Raw genomic sequence first — 22,219 nt, 5'->3', positions numbered from 1 at the left:
TAGTAATTAAATTATCTATGTCTCTACTGTATCTAATACTCAGATCCCTATGATAGAGATTGGAAACTCCTTCTTTTTCTGTGTTGACCAGCAGAAGGACCTCCAGTTTTTTAAGCATGTTCTCTTGGCTAACTACTTCTAAGTGTGTTGTTTAAAACATGTTATCTTTGCATTAACACAAAGGTTAAACATTGTATTAATTTGATGTGACCAGATTTCCCTATGGATTTTTGAAAAGCATGAAAATAAGCAATTTTCCCTGGTTTTTCGAAAATCAGACATTCAAAACCGAAAGTGCATTTCGTTTTATTAATGTACAACAAGGATTTATAAGTCATATACGTCCTTGATGTAAAAGCTAAAATATTTTTCTTTCTTTCCCGTGAAAATCGTACTTAAATCATTTTAAAATTACTGAACTTTTATAACCAAGGACGTATTTATGAGAAGGATATATAAGTCACACTGGGTTTTGGGCTGACAGTGACGTTGGGCGACGAGTGATTTTCCTTCGATATCCGCCGAAGCAGCCTTTGATGTATGTAGCTTGCGGGTGCGAGGGTTACCGTATTACTTTCTGAAGCGGTGGCCGAGTGGTTAAGATGTCCCGACATATTACCACAAGCCCTCCACCTCTGGGATGCGGGTTCGAATCCTATGTGGGGCAGTTGCCAGGTACTGACCGCTGACCGGTGGTTTTTCTCCGGGTACTCCGGCTTTCCTCCACCAACAAACCTGGCACGTCCTTACATGACCCTGGCTGTTAATAGGACGTAAAACTAAACAAACAAAAACAAACAAAACTGAAGCGAGCTGTCATTGCATGAGCTGTCGTATTTTTTTAACGAAAATTTAAGAAAGTTCTTCTCAATATTTCGTCCTTAAATCATACTAAATGTTGTGTTAATTAACTTTACATTGGTGTTTCGCTTGACTCGATAAGACAAGTGTTTGTGGAGAAAAATGGTTTTTATTCCCGGTCCATAGGCGTCTCACGTGGTGTTTAGTCGTGTAAAGACACTGACGAATCCTTCTCACTTATAAATCCTTGTTTATAACATATCAAAGTTATTCTGCTGTATTAAGCTATTTAAGAGTTTATATGAAAGAAAATATGCACAAACAGAGGTACATCTGCCAATCATAAAAAAAAGATCTCTCTAATATATATGTTTCTGCTTTGATTGACAATAAGTTCTCTTTTTCAAATGTACAATGTATAAGTGAGACTTATAAATCCTTGTAGTATTTTTGCGACTCTACAAAAATGCCAATCACTTTTCAGTACATCCCAGGCATTTTAAAATCAAAAGTCGTTTCGAAAAGGGAGTGGGTCTTGGTCGAACAGTGTCAGATCATCATCTTAATTACCAGTTGTTTGATATCTTGACCTAACAGTCAGAACTTTTAATGTCTTGGCGTAACGACCAGGTTTATTCTTATTTGTCTTTATTTATCTTTATTTATTCTTTCTTTGACCAGTTCTTTAATAGCGTACGTATACTCTAGATTGTTCCGACAGTTAGGTATTTATATACAAATTAGTTACTTTTTATACCAGTTCGTCCGCCCCGTATGTCTTGGCCTGATGGTCATATTTTTACTTTGATGTCTTGACCTGGTGGCCAGATATTTATTTTACCAATATTTTACCATTAAATGACACACGTTGTATACCTTTATTTGCGGTAAGTTCTTCAATGTCCTAGTTATTCGCTAACACCTAAGGCTATATCATAGTTTTTTTTAAAGTTCTTTAACGTCTTGTGGCCTAAAAGTCATATCTCTATTTTTGCTCGCGATCAGATCTTAGCTGTTTTGACGTACAAACAGACAAATGTAACATGTCATTTGGCATAAATGTTTTGATTTTTAGCTTGGCCTAACGGTCAAATAATTATTCTGACCAGTTCTTTATAATTAATGTCTTACCCTAACGGCAAGATGTTGATTTTTGGTCAGCTCTTTATTAAGGATGTACTCATCTGAGAAGTCAAAATTTTCCTGTATTAAACTTTTTTTTCTCATATAGATTTTTGGAAAGAGGAGTTCATACCATGAAAGAAAATGAAAGAAAAAACATATGTCCGTGTGGTCGTTTTTGAGCTACTGTCACTCAAAGATACCTAGTTGACAAAATATTGGATTTTATAGGAATTCTGCCGTTTTGACCTTATACACAAGAGATTAAAGCCATAATTTCCTAATGAGGTGTTTGATATGTATTAATGTTTATAAAATTTATTTTCCAGTAGTCTTCTTTTAAAATATACCAGTTTTGATTAATAAGACTAATATTTTTTCTCAGAATAACAACATATGCTACCCCTACCCCTTAATTTTGAGCTACAAAATGCACCATTTTCAGCCATTTTTGCCAAATCTAACCCTTTATAGAAAAAGTTCTGGTATTAAACTTTTGTTTATATTATGCATGTCAACAGGGAAAGGGTTGTCTTTCAAAATCAGGCAGAAAAATTGGGAGTCCGTGTGCTTACTTTTTTGCCCCACTTGAATATTTGTTATTTTTCAGTATTTTAGAGTAAAAAATAAAACTGCTCAAATTACCATTAAATGTAAAAATAAAGTGAAAAAAGTGAATCATTGCATACATTTATGCTCAATATTTTAATTATTACGAACCAAGTAAAGATTTACAGCAAAAATTAGCTCGATATAGCTAAAAATGCTGGTGCAGTGATGATTTAAGTAAAATCAATTTCAGTAAAAAATTGGTAAAACTTTGGCTCTACTCAAAGCGAAAAAAGACACAATTTCAAAATGGCCGCCAAATGGGCCATTTCTTAAAGATGCTCCACCGCCGATAAAGCATAAATGATATTCATCAGTTGAACAATAATTGGTGTTTGATCACGTACATGTATATATATTTCTAATTAACACAAAAAATAATATAAAATAATTTATTTCGCCTTTGGTGCATGTGCAATCAGTACTTCCTTCCATATAGGATATAGTGACACGGAATTTTTTCGGGATGCAATTAATTATTTTTCATATTTTTAACTTGAAGTAAAATTAGAAGCTCAAACTTTTCAATGGTGGTTATGGTGTAAAGAAAGTAACTTTTGTAACTGAAGAAAATACTAAATCGTCTGTTCGTGTTTTTGATAGTGCAAAAATACCATTTGTCAGCGGTGCAGCATCTTTAATATCCCGGTATAAAAAATCTGCTGAAGTTAGAATTGCAATTTTTAGACAAAATTTGCAACTGGCAACTTGCTACAGATATTGATAAATTGTATTTGAAAATCTCATAACTTCTTTGATCTTTGTCGAAACGAGACATCAACGGGACTGAATCCTCAGAAGAATACATCCTTAAGGTCTTGGCCTATTGTCAGTTCTTTCTTCGGATCAGTTGTTTTATGTATTGCACTAACGGAATTTTAATTATTTTAGTAGTTCTCTAAAATGTTGACTATACGGTATAATTATTATATCTTTATTTTTGACCAGTTCTTTATTGTTTTTGCCTATAACGGTCAGATCTTTTATTGTTGACCATTTTTATAATTTCTTGGCCTTACGATCAGATCTTTATTTCCAGCCAGTTTTTTTTTTTATTTCTTGGTCAAAGGAATTCGTTGGCCACCCGTGTTCTGGATCCATTTTGCAAAATAGATCCATTTGTCTAATGAATCGTCACTTCGGACTATTCTTTGAAGGATCTTTATGAGAACAGAAGTTTAACTATTTGGTTGGTGCCTGAATACAGCTGCAGGTGTTGCTGCTTCATCGTCGTCGTCATCAACAAGGTCCATCCATCTTCGACGGTTTCAACCCTTATCCTGGAACTCTCTCCGGATGGTGGGTCAGTCGGGGTGATCAGTCCCTGCTCGTCGACGGTTGGCTTCCAGCTACTCTCTCCTCTGCGCATTCACAGCCAGCGGGATGCTCTCTCTGCCTCCTTCCCCAACTCTCTAACGACAGTCTTCCTCGCTTTCCCCGTGATACTGAGGCCACCAAACATCCTCCAGCATGACTGGCTGGGCAATCATCGGCAGCCTAGCTAACTCCACTGGAAATTTGCATGCCTACCAGCCTTTTCCTCCGGATATGCATTTATTTACTAACTCAGCATACTGTTTTTTTCCCGCTCATGGGCCGATTCACACGTTGTCTCCCAGGGCACAGTCAGCTCCACCAAGACCAGTTTCTTCTTGCTAGAGATAACAGCACTATGTCAGACTTTGGTGCTGTCTCCACCATCTCCGGGAAGGTAAACTTTCCTCCTAGTTCCTGCAATCGTCACTCAGCGACATATGTCTATGAGTAGTTAATATAATAACTGGCAAAAAGTATTATACGAAAGTGCTATCAAAACTTTACCAAAACGTACGTACCGAAACGTTATACATGTATCAAATTCACGAAAATTCTCCCATACATGTATGTACCGAAACGTACCTAGGTTGGTCTTAGCTGATTTCATCGGTGTTTGTCCATCCTTTTGAAACTGAATAAATATTGGTCCTTTCTGCACTCCTTTGCCTTCTTTCTCTCACTTTCCAAAGTGCCCACAAGCTGTCCGAGCACCAAGCCTCCATATGTATCGCCCTTGCCTTGAGTCACTGCCACTTCACACGATGAAAGAATGTGCTTCCAGTACTGTCACACTGCTGGCATGTTTGATCTTCCACCAGTCCCCATCTGTGAAGATTGGTTGGTGTTGGAAGTACATGTACATCTTATACCGCTCCCAAGATGAACTGAAGCTGCCATGGTGTGTATTTCTAGATCTGTGTACAGGACAATTTCCTTTCTTCTGTTTCCCTCTTAGTCCATACTCTCTGATTTCCTATTTCTACTGCTTTTTCTCTTCTTCTTGTTACTCTCTCTTCATACTTGTCTTCTTCTCTCCGATACATTGGCTTCTTTCGATCTTGTTGTTTGACTTTTCCCAGCCCGTCTTCCTATACAAATTGTCCCAACTATGGCAAGTCCTTTTGATATTTAATACATAATAATTTAAGTTCAAAAGTTATTTAGGTAAGTTAAAAAGATTTTAGCTTAAGCTAAAAAGATTTCAACTTCGTTAAAAAAAGTTTTTTTGCATTATCACTTTTTTTTCACTTAAGTAAAAAAAATGTTTTTGACTTAAGTTGAAATCTTTTTGAAGCTGAAAAAAGTGATAATGCAAATAAACCTGATCCAACTTAAGCTAAACAAATCCGGTTTTAGATAAGTAAATTGTATTTCCAATATTCCACCTGCCATCCCCTTATATTTATAATGGGTTAGGCTAGTCCATTTGTACGCGTTCCCGACAAGCTTGAACAGCCACATTGCAAAAAACCAAATGGCCTACGACGTGCTATCAGCAATTCAGATAAATATTCAAACGGTATCAAATGAACTAATTCAAGGTAACCCCAACAAGAAATGTTTTCTGCCTAGAAGACATTGAAAATATGGTGCCTTCCATTATTTTTCAAGAAAGGCACCATGCTAGTAAGAAAATAAAGGTGCTGGATTTGAATAATGCCTTTGATTTTTTTTTTCTTTTTTAAAAACCTGGTATATATTAAATAATCTTTCCAGCTTAAGTAAAAAAAAACCTTTTCAGCTAAAGTTAAAAAAACCCTTTTCAGCTTAAGTTAAAAAAAACTTCTCTACTAAAGTTAAAAAAAACCTTTTCAGCTTAGTTAAAAAAACCCAACCTTTTCTACTTAAGGGCTGTTCCAGCAAAACATATATGGCACCCAGGGAAGGCACTTTAAAAAATTGTATGTACCATGGTGGGTTCAACATAAAATCACTTCTGTACTGACAGGGTGGCGTTTCAATAAAACCACTTCTTTGGGTAGGTCTATCTGAAGCATTTGTAACCTTTTGAAAGAAAATTCAAAATTTGTGGTTTGTAATGTTGTCAGTCATCCTGACTACAAAAATAACTGTTGAGAAAACAATATTAATGTGTTGTTCATCTTCAATAAAAAAAATGTTTTAATTTCTGGGTGTTTTAATATAATAATGACAGAATATCTTAAAACATATTACATTTGTGTATATTCAATCAAATTTGGCAATGGTACAGAGAAACAATGGATTAGTTTTGGCAAAATACTGTTGTCATCAGTAGATCTTTATTTAAATTCACTGGTATTAAGTCGGGGGAAAAGTGTCAGTTAACGAGTGTGAATGTCCAGATGTCTACTCTTGCATTACCCTTGTGCAACACTTTGGCATCTTTAGTAGATTTTCAACTGGTTCAAGGAAGATTTATCTATTATGGCCTGGTTGAGAGGGCACTATTGCCTCATAGTATTGTCGAGGGATGGAACAGTGCCCGAGCCGAAGGCGAGGGCACTATCCCATCATGAGACAATACTATGAGGCAATAGTGCCCTCTCAACCAGGCCATAATGGGTTTAGTACATCACCCAGACATGAGATCGTTTTTCATGTCATCGTAATAGAAGCACGTCAATGCAAGCGATACCTCGCAACGCTATCTTTATTTCCACACCACGTTGTTACATTAAAAGTACAACATATAAATTGCCGCAGAAATATGGGATTCTATAAAAACGGGATTCAGCTTCATGAAAATTTAAAGTAGAACAATGTAGAACATTAGTGAACTGTCTTCTGTAGAAAAGCAACATTCGCTTCCATCCCCGCACAAAACAGCCTGTCCGCCATCTTGACGTCTTGGTAGAAGCGCAACGTTAATGACGTCATGTTATGGTGACGTCACAATACATTCACGTTCAATTTCGCGCCACTTCAATAGTGCCCACTTGCCCGGGCACTATTGCAAGTAGTATCTGTGTGTGTAGCCAATCAGAATCCAGTATTCTGTCACGTGATGTACTAATGTACCTTTATTCAAATCTAGTAATTGATGCAGCACATCAAACAATAGTTCACTGCACCATATACGGCACAATTTTGTCCTTGGACTCTTTGGTGATGCTAGAAATCAAAATATGTAAATCCAAAATGATGTTGGAGTAAAACAAAAAATTAAATCGCATCTATGCCATAGTCTAATTCACAAAAAAATAGATACGTGGAGGGGTCAACAAAATTGAAAATCGCTTCTATCGGTGGGTCTCCCAATTTCAAAGTGCTTTCCCCTCTACCATATATGTTTTTCTGGAACAATGTAAGTTAAAAAAGATTTTCAGCTTAATAATATACTATCATAATGCGCTCCAAGGAATATGTAGATAGCTTCTGCTATTCATAGCCGCTATGAAAATTAGAAAAATACATTCAATCCCTATATATCTGGTGCTTTAATCTCTTTTGCATAACACATTGAAGTTCACTGTAAGTGGCTTTACAATGTTATATTTTTGAGTTTAACTTTTTTTTTTTTACATATCACAGTATATAACAGCTTTTAGCAAGGTTCCTCCTTCGTGAAAGACAATGGTCCAGTTAGTTGTTAATTACTGTTTTAATGGAGTGTATCCATCTTAAACGGCAACAGTCAAGATACAACAGTTAGAAACTGCTGTAATGGAATACATTCTATCTCCATGATAAAAGTCAATTCCGGTGACATGAGAAATTCACACTAATTCACCGAGGTCTCTTTTTCTCAAGAACAACATTGCAGTCTTGTTCCAGTTTTTGCCTCAACATTCCAGTCATTTTCTGTTCAGCTTTAGCATCCCTCAGCTCCTCTGGACTAAGGATTGGAACCTACAAAGAAGAAATGTTCACGATTATAATTAAACATTTGTTAAAACAAATTACCCAGTATAAACATAAAGTTTCTTTTAGACCCACTACCTTTTTAAAGGGTTTAATTTTCAAAATTGGAATGTAAAATGAAAATTTATAATTTTGTAGAGTCACAAAGTTATAAACTTGTTGCTAATACTACACTAATCATAACATTCGGAAAACAATTAAATTAAATCAAATGTAAATTTTAATTACGCAGGTCATCTTATGTTTCCGGAAGTCATCCTAATCACTGTGCCTAAGTCTACTATCACTGCAGCAGAGGCCAAGCAGCAAAATGAATTTTCACTGTTATCATAGATAACGCAGATAAACTTGCATTTCTTTGGTGTAATAACCCCCATCTAATATCATCAATATATATACAATTGATATTTCTACTGTTTTTAAAAACAAGAGGCCCAGAGGGCCTGTATCGCTCACCTGGTTTGTAATGCTATGTAATGTTCTGAATATAAGTTCATTGTTTCTTTTCTAAAGGAATTTGAATATTTACTTCTAATTCACCTATTGGGCCCCACTCTTTCTGCTCCAGGGGGTCAAAGCCAAAATTTATACGAATTCTGTTAACCTCAAGGATGTTTCTGGCCAAATTTGGTTACAATCCATGCAGAACTCTAGGACAAGTAGCGATTTTTAGGATTAAACTCTATTTCCCCTATTGGGCCAAGCCCCTCGTGTCCTCAGGGGGGTCGGAGCCAAAATTTATACAAGTTTTGTTTCCCTTCCCCAAAGGATGTTTCTGGCCAAATTTGGTTACAATCAATGCAGAACTCTAGGACAAGTAGCGATTTATAGGATTTACCTCTATTTCCCCTATTGGGCCCGCCCCTCCTACCCACGTGGGGTCAGAGCCAAAATTTATACAAGTTCTGTTCCCCTTCCCCCAAGAATGTTTCTGGCCAAATTTGGTTACAATCGATCCAAAACTCTAGGACAAGTAGCGATTTAAAGGATTTACCTCTATAATCCCTATTGGGCCTCGCCCCTTCTGCCCCACGGGGGTCAGGGTCACCATTTATGCAAAATCTGATCCCCTTCCCCTAAGGAAGTTTCTGGCCAAATTTGGTTGCAATCCATGCAGAACTCTAGGACAAGTAGCATTTTAAAGGATTTACCTCTATTACCCCTATTGGGCCCCGCCCCTCCTGCCTCAGGGGGGTCAGGGTCACCATTTATGCAAAATCTGATCCCCTTCCCCTAAGGAAGTTTCTGGCCAAATTTGGTTGCAATCCAAGCAGAACTCTAGGGCAAGTAGCGATTTATAGGATTTACCTCTATTACCCCTATTGGGCCCCGCCCCTCCTGCCCCAAGGGGTCAGGGTCACCATTTATGCAAAATCTGATCCCCTTCCCCTAAGGAAGTTTCTGGCCAAATTTGGTTGCAATCCATGCTGAACTTTAGGACAAGTAGCGATTTATAGGATTTACCTTATTACCCCTATTTGGCACCACCCCTCCTGCCCCAGGGGGGTCAGGGTCACCATTTATGCAAAATCTGATCCCCTTCCCCTAAGGAAGTTTCTGGCCAAATTTGGTTGCAATCCATGCTGAACTTTAGGACAAGTAGCGATTTTATAGGATCTACCTTATTACCCCTATTGGGCACCACCCCTCCTGCCCCAGGGGGGTCAGGGTCACCATTTATGCAAAATCTGATCCCCTTCCCCTAAGGAAGTTTCTGGCCAAATTTGGTTGCAATCCATGCAAAACTCTAGGACAAGTAGCGATTTTTAGGATTTACCTCTATTACCCCTATTGGGCCCCACCCCTCCTGCCCCAAGGGGTCAGGGTCACCATTTATGCAAAATCTGATCCCCTTCCCCTAAGGAAGTTTCTGGCCAAATTTGGTTGCAATCCATGCAGAACTCTAGGACAAGTAGCGTTTTATAGGATTTACCTCTATTACCCTATTGGGCCCCGCCCCTCCTGCCCCAGGGGGGGTCAGGGTCACCATTTATGCAAAATCTGATCCTCTCCCCTAAGGAAGTTTCTGACCTGGTTAAAATGCATGCAGAACTCTAGGACAAGTAGCGATTTAAAGGAAATGTTGGCGGACGGACGACGGACGGATGGACGGACGGACGACGGATGCCGCGGCCTTCGGGCCGGGTGAGCTAAAAACTTAATTTTTGTTTCGGAAATGAAGTGTGCCCTTAATGAAATAGTACAAACCATCAAATGAACATGGAGATTTAATACACTGTGTACAGTACATGTTATAATGAACACAGTTGTAGTTTAACTGGTATACAATTCAATTAGTCGTTTTCTTTCTACATTATGGTTAGTTACGTATAACCATATTTTCATGTACAGTCTGCTTTATGCAAGAACAATTAACATTTTTACCATTTTGCAGGACATTGAAATTGTTAGGAAAACTTGATCTGATAAATATTGAGAAATGGATTAATTATACATACAAATGTACCCATGAAGCCAAATAGCAAAACAAATCGTTTTGCTTAAATTCAATCATCTTGTTTTATGTTAAAACACAAAATATTTGGCACACAGAAATGAGTCGAAAATTTTACCTCGACAACTTGGTAGCCGAGCTTCCTCAAGTGTCTTCTCTGGGTTTTTAATCTCCCTAATGGAGCACCTCCGTTGAAGGTTGTCTGCCTTCTGTTGTGCAGTAGGATGGCAATCCTAGTGATCAAGGAATGGAAATGAAATAAATTTTCAGAGCAGTGGTACATAAATAGTTGAAAAACAAAAGTCAAAATTACAAAAAAATATCACAACTACATTGTAATGCCTACAATACTCTTAATAAACTGTATACAGTGGAACTTGGTTGATACGAACTCGGATAATTCGAAAACCCGGTCGAATTCCCTCTTTATCTTTGTTTAAAGAACTCTGAAAATTCGAATTAGGAAAATTGGAAGAACTCGGATAATACGTATTAAATTTTATGTCAGTACGACAAAAATCAAACATAAAATGTTCCTAAACTCAAAAAGAGATTTTTTGGATAATGAGATCGCCGAAAATGCCGATTTCTTTTTCATAAATCTGCCTAAATAGATATATATCTAGGTTTTCTTGTTATAATTTTGCAACTACTATCGGCTGTTTTGACATCTGTCTTGTTCACATCGTTTTACGACATGGAACTAGTCTATTTATACCAAGTAGAGCGATTGTCAGTAGATATGAGAACTTGCTTAATTCGAACACTCGGATAACTTGAACTTTTATGACATTATTGATACAGAAGCTTAAATATAGAGGTATTAAGTATTTATGGTAATAACAATTTAAACACAAAGGAGTAGATATGATAGGACCAGTATTTGGCCTTAATTTTTCAGGCCGAAAAATATTTACTCTGATCCACATCAATTTCACATCAATAAATACTCTCATACTTGCCATTCATCAAAACATATCTTTTTATAACCATGTACACGATGTGCTCCACCTATGACATCATCAAATTGATGATTTTCCTCTTCTCGCCAAATTTTGCTAGAAATTCGTCATCTTTAGGTTAGAAAAGGCTTGAAATGGATTTGGCCACCACCTTCGAGCAACTTTAAATTTTGCATGGATATGCATAAATACACGATACACAACGTGTGAAAATCTCTTTCTGCTCCACGAAGGCGGCCACATTCATTTTTAGAGAAAACCACTCAAAAAGTATGATTTTTCAAGGATTTTTGTGAAACTGCATGTTGATGACGTCATAGTCAACATAATTGGCACGTGCGGGATATTTTTGGGATGTAATGTGTTAGCAAATGTATTCAACTGTTATATGGCAAAATATGTTGTTCTTTACTGGAGAATTAATTTTGCGGCCATATTCGAGTCTTAATGTACCTTCTCCTTTAACAAGGAGTTCCTCAAATTAAAGCGTGGAATTTTTATCCATGCCCCACAAGTGGTTACTGGTATGAAAACCCGAATACAGCACAAGTGTCCGTGGTATGAAAACCGGAATATGGCACAAGTGCTCTAACCTAACATAAACAGAATGTTTGAGAATTTGAGTCAGACAGTTTTGAAGTTGTAGCCCAGAAAGAGAACATTAATTGTTGTTTATTTTTTTTTTACTTTTCCATAGTAACAGGAACAATCTCTGATGAATGGATGAATCCAATACTATAAGACTCTTTCATATGTGGATATGAAGGATAGGGATATTCTACCCGAGGGTCACAAAATGTAGTAAAACCCGAGGCTTGCCGAGGGTTTTGCAACATTTTGTGATCCCGAGGGTAGAATATCCCTATCCTTCATATCCACTTATGAAAGAGTATTTTTCTTTCATACCACGACGTTTTACTGCAATTTTACAACTATAATATCCCGCCATTTTGAAATAAATTCGAAGAAATCCACGACTGGAAGTCAATTTCCATACATGAAAAATTACGTGATATTTTCAACACAAATTCCGTTGCTTGCATCTTTTATAGTAAAACCAGTCAATTTTGTGAAAAAAATGTTAAAATTTTACCGAGGAAATAGAGATTTTGTTGACGCCGTGACGTCACGAGGCTTTATTGCATGGGTAGCCATGCAATACAGCCTTAGGCGACATGAGTGTATTGCCCTAGACCAGCCAGTATTACTCGTGTAGGTATGAAAGAAAATATCCCCCGCAAATATGTTTCACAGGGGACAATTAATTAGCATACATACCCAGTGCCTGAGGACTTGAAAGTGTCAGTCAGTCTATAGTATGGTAACTTTACAAACTTAGTAGGCCTTCTCTCCTCATCCAGTCTCAGCTCTATAACTGGAAGACAAGAATAGTTAATTATTTAAATTGTAATGACAGATGAACGATGACATACAAATACATTAGGTCACCATGACCTATGGTCAAGTGACCTAATATTTATAAGAAGGATATCACCATGACCTATAGGCAAGTGACCTAATATCTATAAGAAGGATAGGGGAGATTAAGAAAAATTTACAAACTGTTTGATGATAAAGGAAGGAAGGGTTATTTATATTAAACCTAAAACTGTTGTTCAATATATTATCATACTGTAAACAAATGTATTTACTCATTGCCAGACAGTATGCAGCCACACCACTTAGCAAACACATATCTACCTTAATTATTGTTCGTCTGTCATTACAATTTGTAAGTGAGAAGGATTTCTCACTCAGAGTTTTGGACGTCACAAGTGCTTTTGTGTTTGTGCACTGACCATGATATTATGCGACGGCTGGTTTTCCTTTGATATCCGCCAGCGCAACTTTTGATGGAGCTTGCGGGTGCCAGGTTTACCATTTTACTTTCTGAAGTGGTCCATCATTTCATGAGATCTTGGTTTTTTTATGAAAATTTAAGACATTTCTTCTAAATCTTCCGTCCTTATTTACATTTTGTAAGGACTAGATATCGTGAAAATTGTTAATAATTATAATGAGGAAAAACGGTATAAAGCTAGTATATTAATAATCCGAAATAAAAGGCCAAAATAAATTCGAAGTAAAATCAAAATCATTTCTATGGAATATATATTCAGCCACTATAGGGCCTTCTTCAGTCCGAAATAACACTAACACGTGTTCGTCTACATGTTTGTTTACATCTATTGTGTGCAGGTACGAAATGTCTCGGCCAGTTTGATGTATACGGCGGGTTATTTCGACCCAACATGCTATGTGCACTAAATCAACCCCAGTAATTATATTAATAATTAAGCTTTACATTGGTGTTTCTTTTGACCCAATAAGACAAGCATTTGTGAAGAAAAATGGTATTTATTCCTGGTTCTTAGGCATCTTGCGTGGTGTTAGTAGTGTAAAGAGACAGTGACAAAATCCTTCTCACTTCAATGTTGTAGCAATGTCGTTGCTCTACTTACACAATACAAAAGTGCAAATTCACGTGCGGTATTCAGACAGTTGAATTGACAGCTGGTGATCTGTCAATTTATGTACGTGTGTATGTGATTATATTTTGCATATTTTACAGGTGTTATAAAATACAGAAATTAATTGTCCCAAAAATGTTCTGAGTGTATTTATAATGACACCATTTGACTTCAAATTGCGAAAATAAGTTGGTTACAGTACATGATGACTATAGGTCATCCTTTGGGTCAGATGACCTAATAAAAAACAAGTTGCCTTGGTTACCTTCATTTCCATAGGGCAGAAGACTGTGATAGTGGTAGAGTTGTTCCCCCACAATGCTGTCTACAGTGGTCAATACTAATTTCGACAGGTGGTTGTGATCACTTTTCTTAAACTTCAAAAGTCCTTTGGCATTCTGGAAAACTCTTTTATCAGACACAAACTGAAAGTAAAATAGGTATTAAACCTAAAGCATCAGTAATTACTATGATGATTTTTTTTGGATTTTTTTTGTAAATTTATGTTCTTACCTGAGTTGGTCATGAGAGCTTGAGTACAGCAGCTGAAGTATTGCGCTGCCACAATTTATTACAGTTATCTTTGCAGAAACCACAGAGAGTTATTGTTATAGATGCAAAAAAAAGTATCATCAAATATATCATGTGTGTCGTAATGAAGCTTACTATGACTATATTAAAGATAATCTTTTTGTTTTCAAGACGATCTGCAGTTCTTTAATTCAATTATTTGTCGCTGTGACAGCGAGTATGCTGCAATGGCAACTTCATTTTCAAGCAACTTTCTGCATGCATGGTGTCATACAATATTATATTCCATGTAAATATCAATGGACCTCCATAATATTGTATCTGATAATCTGAATCTGATTTATTCAAAATCATAAATAACACTCATATTTTACCTTTAAAATTAGTCCAACTACATGATTGAAAAGTTTTAATACAAGTACAAATGTACTTATAATTACCTTTGGCAAGCTCAGACGGTTACCAGTGTAGTTCGGACATTCAATATCCACACAGGCCTGTAGTAACAAGAGATCCTTAGGATATAAGTCGCTGCTGTCCACTGTAAACAAACAATATAGATTATATCATATTTACACTGGAAGGTCAAACTTTTTTACAACACATGTCAGTATAGATAATCATTACAGATGGGTTCCCATGTACAAGTATTTGCACTCAATATTTTTATTATTAGCAATCATGTCTCATTTTTAATTTTTCCTAGCTTGTATAAGTTAATAAATTACGAAAGCTGATTGGGCTCATTTTGGTAGGAAAAAAATATAAAAATTTTGTGTTTTTATGTGAAACTTGGGCGTTATTGCGCAAAACTATCACGTTATTACATGAAACTTTCGCGTTATTACGTGCAACTTTGCATACATGTATATCTCAACCACAGACACATAAAACAAATGGTTTTTCTTTCTTCTTATAATAGCAGGATACTTACAACCTTTACCAAGAAGAATACTGATAAGGTCCTGAGGAATTCTGCCTGCCATCACCATCCCTAAGGCAAATCGCATGATGCATCGATCTTCAGAATCTATGAGAATGCGTTTGGATCCTTTTTGAACTCCTCCATCAAATGCAAGTTTGGGAAAATAGTTTGCAGACATTGCAGCTTCTCCAGAACTTAACTCAAATAATTTTGATAAATTGTCAAAACAATGCCTGTCTGTTTTTGATTCTTGCAATTCATAATTGGCTACAAATTCACTAAATATTGCTAAAGTTTTAACACGAACACTGACATTGTTTTTACTTAATTCTTCAATTTTTTGTATCACCTTGTCAACAAAAGGTGCATGATAAAACCTAACTGTTGACAGGCACTGCATTACCGTGATGTGATCTTCAACAAGGTGTAGATGGCATCCATAATTTCCAATAGCCTGAAGTTGTTCCAAAGAATTTAGGTGAGATGTATAATGGCACATTTGTCGGAGGAACATGTACATATGTGACTTATTTTCAGATGAAATGGATGTCTTGGTCATTTTGTGGTAGTAAGCAAACCAAATAGACCAAAACTTTCTGATGACTTCAACGGAGGTAAACTGCTTGGAACACCTGTTATATGCACACAGTATCATAACAGCTTCCATTTCAGACATTTCATACTGCTTTATAGAAAGGTGTTTTTCTATATGTTTCTCCACTTGACGAAATAAATTATGTCTGCGATATCCATACACAAATGCACAAAACATGAGCTGAGCAACAGATTTTGAATCCCAAACAGTGGTATCTTTCTCAAAGTTATTGTTAACACTTTCCAATAAATAGTCTAAAAGATTGTGACAAACAAAGTTTTTCTGTTTTACACAAAAAGCTATGATATCCATCAGCTGTTCGTATGATAATGTATGGAAATTCTTCACAGCGAAGTCTTGTATTTCTGGACCTGTCCACCTCGTTTTCTCTCCAAGTTCATTGCCCCTTTTGTCATCGGGCCAAACAAGACTACACATATACTTAACATTCCTATTAGCCCCAGCATATGGACGGCTTTTAATATCCTGTTTGTATTTAGTTTTCTTTATCTGATTTATTGATGAATTTCTGTCCTTAGTTTGCTCACTAAAAGAGTGTGTCTGTAAGATATAGCTGATGGGGAGTTGAGGGTTTTGATTTGGTGGCAAACAGTTAAGTACTCCACCATTGTTTTTGCATCTTGTTAACATATAGCTGTGAAAAAGTCTCTTGAAGCAAACTGAGCTCCTTGTGCTGCCTCCTAAAAGAAAGACCCTGGTCATAGTCTGCCAAAATGCCATGATTCAACTGTAATTTACCTAAATCAAACAAAAAGAAATGAAAAATATGATATCAATCATTCATGTAACATTATGGGCTTACCAGCATAAAAGTTGGCCCCCAAATCTATCAATTTTTTAAACAAAGTATTAATTAAGAAATAATAAACTTGTTGCACTTAAGATATTGCTACATTTAAGTATGTCCCTGATTTAGTTGTAATAAAAGTTGTCTAATTTTCCAGCTTTAAGTTGCCATGGATATCATCCGAAATACCGTATTTGACCCAATAAGCGCCCATGTCCCTATAAGCGCCCCTCCCCATTTTTGAGGCCTCAATTTCAATTGCCCAGGCATAAATAAGGACCAAAAGTACATAAAACAGTACAAATTTTCAATAATTTTGACTTAATAGCACCTTTTCATTTTTATCAATTTTTTAAGCGCTCTGGCCATGGGCGCTTATTGGGTCGAATACAGTATGCATAAATTAAACAGAATTTAAAATTTTTGTCATTTTTGCCTATTTTTTTTAAAACATTTTTTGTCTAAGAAACAATAGAGCAAAACCTTGAACAAACTTAACATTTATTCAGAATATTTAGGTACCTAGCTCAGATACATCATTTAAGGAGAAAAATCAGGTTTGTTCAATGATGCACTGTATTGCTAGATGGCCCAAATTGACTAAATTGGCATATATTTTTCATACTTTTTGCATACCTGTATTTAGGATATTTACCATGGTAACCAAAGCTGCATTGATACATAATTACCATACCTATTCTATCAAAGATGTACTCAATATTTGATATTCAACAATTTAATTACTAAATAACAAATTTGAAAATTTCACAGATTTGGGGGCCAAAAGGGCCCAACTATACATAGACTTGTGAATAACATTTATAAACAAGAGGACCAATTAGTGCCCATTTTGAATTTGACAAAAAGTTCAAAATATGTATTAAAGATGATGGCTGTTACAGCCATCTTGGACTTCAGATCAATCAAAAAAAAAAAACAACACTTGTTCAGAACCATGTCAGGATCATTTCAGGCAGGTCTCAGCTTAATCGCACAGGCAGATCTGACTTGGGGTCATGGCGGACATCTGGGATTTCTAAAAGACCGGAAAAATAACAACGCTTGGTCAGAACCATGTCAGGATTAATTTCGAGCAATTTAAGTTTCAGCTAAATCATACTGGTAGTAATTGGGAAGGATGTGTTTTCAAGATGGCGGCTGTGATAGCAATCTAGGATTTTGGATTGACCTGAAAAATACAGTAACTCTTGGCCTGGACCATATGTCAGGATCAATCTTATCGGGTATGTTTCAGCTTATCCCACTGGTGGAAGTTGAGAAGAAGTTTAAAATGATGTGAAAAGTTTACTGACAACAGACGATGCATGATGGCTATACATATACGTACCATGTGAAGCAGAAGAAGAGAAAATGTAGTGGCTAGACCAGGATTAATGAATCCGGGACCTCCGAACACTAGCCGAATGCTCTACTAATGAGTACAATTAGAGGTGTAACGATTCACCAATGCATCGATGTATTGCATCGCTTGGTGGTGCATCGATGCATCGCGTGCAATTAGTTAGTATCCCAATATCTAAACAAGGGCCAAATGGGCCCGAATCGCTCACCTGCTATCTGGTAATCATGCATGGTTCATACTTAACAAATAGGAGATTGAATAAAAATTTATATCATGCCAAAGCACGTTAGAGGCCCATTTTCCTCTTTGTTATTAACAAGAAGTCATTTAAAGATTTTAGCCTAAATGACCCCTATGACCTTGAATGAAGGTTAAGGTCATTCATTTGAACAAACTTGGTAGCCCTTCATCTCGGCATGTAACAGGCCTAATATCAGGTCCCTATGCCTCTTGGTTATTAAAAAGAAGTTGTTTAAATATTTAAGCCTTTTTGACTTCTGCGACATTGAATGAAGGTCAAGGTCATTCATTTGAACAAACTTGGTAGCCCTTGATCCCAGCATGCCAAGGCCCAATATCAGGCCCCTAGGCCTCTTGGTTATCAAGAAGAAGTTGTTTAAAGATTTAAGACTATTTGACCCCTGTGACTTGAATGAAAGTCAAGGTCATTCATTTTAACAAACTTTGTAGCCCTTTATCCCAACATGTTACAGGCTCAATATCAGGTTTCTAGGCCCCTTGTTTATCATTAAGCCGTTTAAAGATTTTAGCCTATTTGATCCCTTGAATGAAGGTCAAGGTCATTATTTTGAACAAACGTGGTAGTCTTTTAACCCAGCATGCCACAGGCCCAATATAAGGTCCCTAGGACTATTGGTTATTAGAAGAAGTTGTTAAAAGATTAAAGGTTATTTGGCCCCTGTGACCTTGAATGAAGGTCAAGGTCATTCATTTGAACAAATCTTGGTAGCCATTGATCCAAGCATGACATAGGCCCAATATCAAGTCCCTAGGCCTCTTGGTTGTTATGAAGAAGTCATTTCAAGATTCAAGCCTATTTGACCCCTGTGACCTTGAATGAAGGTCAAGGCCATTCATTTGAGCAAACTCGGTAGCGCTTCATCCCAGCACGTCATAGGCCTAATATCAGGTCTCTAGGCATCTTGGTTATGAAGCAGATTTCTTATCAAGACATTTCAGCCCATTTGACATCTGTGACCTTAATGAAGCTCAAGGTCATTCATTTGAACAAACTTGGTAGCCCTTCATCCCAGCATGTCACAGGCCCAACTCGAGAGCCATCTATCAAACATCAAAATATAAAAGTCTTGAGGAGGAATCTCAAGAGGGATTTCTCAAACTACAGAGCATATGGCTAGTGTTAGGAGGTCCTGAGTTTGAACCCCAATCAGCGAACAATCTAGCTCTGATTTATTACCGTTTATGGGTAAATTTCCCCTCAAGGAATGATTTCCTCTCTGGCCTTAAATTCCCCTGAAGATTTAAAAATGTCCCATTAGAAGCTAAAAAATTGACCGTTTTTGTAACACAATTTCCCCTGTGACTTATTTTTCATTGATTTTTTTAAAACTTTTGTTTGCATATTTCTTAATATTTATCATACAGCTACTGCATATTTTGAGCTGAAAATCTTGCTTTACTAAATCTAAAATTAAAATTAGTTGTTTTACGGTACTTTTTCGTGAAAATGAATATAATTTTGGACCAAAATAAGAAGATTCAAATTCCCCTATATTTCCCCAAACTTTTCCCCTATTTTGAAAAAGGGTAGTTTCCCCCCAAAACCTAGATTGATCCCTGCAGATACAAAGTGATTAATAGGTTGGGCACAACCCTGCATATGGGTAACAGCTACCCATTTGAGTAACAGTTTCCTGTTTGAGTAATCAATAAGTTACAATTGTACCCAAATGAGGAATTCTGTGAAAAGAAAACACATATATTAATGTTGTTTACCTTATGTATGTTTCTAACTTATTTTAAAAATCATTATCAAAAATGGCGTTATCATTTTTAGAATACCTTACAACTGATCTAAGACTTTGTTTCTGTGCATAAAATATCAAATTCTGTTGTCTCACTTTTGTTGTGAACCGCAGATTTGATGACGTCACCAATGTGCGCAGACGCCATCACATGGCGCCCGCGAAGCGCTCTCTCTTTCCAACGCCTAATCTGTACAGACGTGTTTTACTAATGTGTGTAAACTTTCCAAATATAACATGTATTGTTGATTATTATTGTAGATGCTTTGTATGCAGATGTATATGTATCGTTGTAAACCACCGTTTACAATACTGGTGTCAGACGTCGGCGAATTTACGCCTATTTCACTTGTATAATTTATTATGTCATATGTTTGTATCGAGTGTGTTTACACCGTCTGGCATATGCATGTGCTTGCTCGCGCCATTATTGGCATGAATGACAACACCCGTCAAGCGGGGTCAGCTACATTTTATCTGGTACCTAAATTGCACTGACCTGCAAAACGTTCCCAAGCAGGGTCAGTTGAACAACTATATAGTGTATATAAGATTTAGTTTGTTGTTCGGACGTGAAGTCCCTTTGGTAAAAAGGAAATTACATGTAATAAAACAATCATGAACATGCAGAACGGACCTTGGGTAAATCCAATTCAGGGCCAAAACCTGGAAGAACAAATATTTAGTTTGGTAATCTTCCCTACAAACGATGTTTCTTGGAGTTAGTGCCCCTGCACTCCGTATTTTCAGTATAAACTTAAGGACCTCGACAAGGAACCTTGACACCTAGTAAGACAAGATTGGACCTTGTGAGCCATCATCAGTACCACCGACATCTTTATCCTAGGAGGGAGCTCCATAAAACGGGGAGGAGTGTTGTGAACTGCGGATTGGATGACGTCATCAATGTGCGCAGACGCAGTAAATGTGGCGCCCCCGCAGCGCTCTCTCTTTCCAACCCCTAATCTGTACAGACGTGTTTTACTAATGTGTGTAAACTTGTCAAATATAACATGTATTGTTGATTATTATTGTAGATGCTTTGTGTACAGATGTATATGTATCGTTGTAATTAAACCACCGTTTACAATACACTTTGTTGTAAGATAACAATATTTAGGTGTTCCCCATCGACCACAGTGATGTGAAAATAATGGTGCCATGTCAAACTAAAAAAAAAATTAAAACAGCTTCATGCATTTTTCTTTCACGGCATTCCTCATTTTGGCAACTTATTGATTACTCAAACAGGTAATTGTTACTCAAATGGGTAACTGTTACCACAGGCGTCTGCTTCTGTTTTTGATAAAAATATAATAACCTACCCCTAGCTACTAGGAATTGTTTTTTTTTTTTCCCCAAAACCAGATGCAGACGCGCCTATGCTGTTACCCATATGCAGGGTTGCGCCCATACTGCCCAACCTGATTATGTCGGAAGGAGTATTTGTACGTGTCTCCTATCAGGGCATCGAAAATGACATACTTTTAAAAACGTTTTTTTTTACGTGTATTTAAAACAATCTGTGGTTATTGTGTGTACCAGAGTACAGTGACATCATTTCCTATTTTATTTTAAGGAGTTTTACGTACCACTTATCACACCCGGCTCGCTCACTCTTTTTCTCCATTTTATCTCGATCCACAAGACTCTTGATCGCTGCGCTCAATGTCTGGAGCCGTAGTTTCGTATATAGTACATTCATTTAAATTCTGCATCATTGAAAAATAGATTTAATTTCCACAGTGAAGTCATTTTTCAAATAATGCTCAATATTGTTTAACATGTGTCTATGAACCTTCGATCGCCTACTACAAATGTATGAAATTTAAAACCAACTTATTCTTCCATTTTTGGGCGTAGACCCTGTGGCCTAATGGATAAGGCGTCGGCCTCCGGAGCCGAAGATTGAGGGTTCGAGTCCCTTCAGGGTCGAATTCCCAATATCATTTTTATATTTTATTTTGAAAACACTAATATTTTATTGCATGGCTAATTATAACCCAGCGATAATCAAAAAACTTGTAATCATAATCACATGGTACAGTTCAATAAACGGTTTGTTTTGGATTGACTTTTTTCATGATTTTTTCAGCTATGTGTAGCCTAAATATGACTAAAGTCAAAGGCGCAGCCAGATGTTTCAACAGCGACGTACATGTAGATAGTACATGTATAAATCGGTTTTTTAACAAATATCTTGATTTTTAAAAAAATCAAATGTCTTATTTTCTGTAAAAAATAACATAACTGTTAGTTATATTCATCAGTCCATCCACCAAATACAAAAAATATGACAACACCCATTTTAATTGAATTGACTCTCTATGCTACAATGCTCTACATTATGCAGCTCCTTTGGAGCATAAAGTATCTAGCATCGTAGTGGAGCAGAATTCAAGTAAAGTTTT

At 36.7% G+C, this 22,219-nt stretch overlaps 1 protein-coding gene and 1 non-coding gene across 5 annotated transcripts; one reads left to right on the top strand and one right to left on the bottom strand.

Annotated features, from left to right (window-relative positions):
- Window positions 1-7,249: 7,249 nt before the first annotated feature.
- On the bottom strand, window positions 7,250-21,549 carry LOC138321001 (uncharacterized). 4 transcript variants are annotated; one of them, XM_069264368.1, is made up of 8 exons: window positions 21,401-21,535; window positions 17,383-17,475; window positions 15,046-16,390; window positions 14,552-14,652; window positions 13,846-14,005; window positions 12,388-12,484; window positions 10,266-10,380; window positions 7,250-7,680 (listed from the first exon to the last, which is right to left on the bottom strand). In XM_069264368.1, the coding sequence occupies exons 3-8, from the start codon at window positions 16,370-16,372 to the stop codon at window positions 7,558-7,560; spliced, it is 1,923 nt and encodes a 640-aa protein (XP_069120469.1). In that variant the 5' UTR covers window positions 16,373-16,390; window positions 17,383-17,475; window positions 21,401-21,535; the 3' UTR covers window positions 7,250-7,557. The 4 variants fall into 4 exon arrangements, with proteins under 4 accessions (XP_069120469.1, XP_069120468.1, XP_069120470.1 ...); XM_069264367.1 differs by having other exon boundaries at window positions 17,394-17,475; XM_069264369.1 differs by lacking the exon at window positions 17,383-17,475 and having other exon boundaries at window positions 21,401-21,549.
- Window positions 21,550-21,670: 121 nt separating this feature from the next.
- On the top strand, window positions 21,671-21,743 carry Trnar-ccg (transfer RNA arginine (anticodon CCG)). Its single transcript has one exon. It is a non-coding gene; the product is annotated as a tRNA-Arg (tRNA).
- The last annotated feature ends 476 nt before the right edge of the window (window positions 21,744-22,219 follow it).

This window comes from Argopecten irradians, chromosome 4 (genome assembly GCF_041381155.1).
Source record: "Argopecten irradians isolate NY chromosome 4, Ai_NY, whole genome shotgun sequence".
NCBI lineage: Eukaryota > Metazoa > Mollusca > Bivalvia > Pectinida > Pectinidae > Argopecten > Argopecten irradians.
This window is presented reverse-complemented; position numbering and strand designations above follow the sequence as displayed.

Bases quoted from the DNA above. Each gene is read 5' to 3' on its own strand.
- LOC138321001 (XM_069264369.1), bottom strand. From the start codon at position 16,372: ATGGCATTTTGGCAGACTATGACCAGGGTCTTTCTTTTAGGAGGCAGC. The intron at 14,006-14,551 runs GTAATTATAAGT...TTTTACTTTCAG, and splicing joins ACCGTCTGAGCTTGCCAAAG to TTTGTGTCTGATAAAAGAGT. The intron at 10,381-12,387 runs GTATGTATGCTA...CTTGATCACTAG, and splicing joins TTCAAGTCCTCAGGCACTGG to GATTGCCATCCTACTGCACA.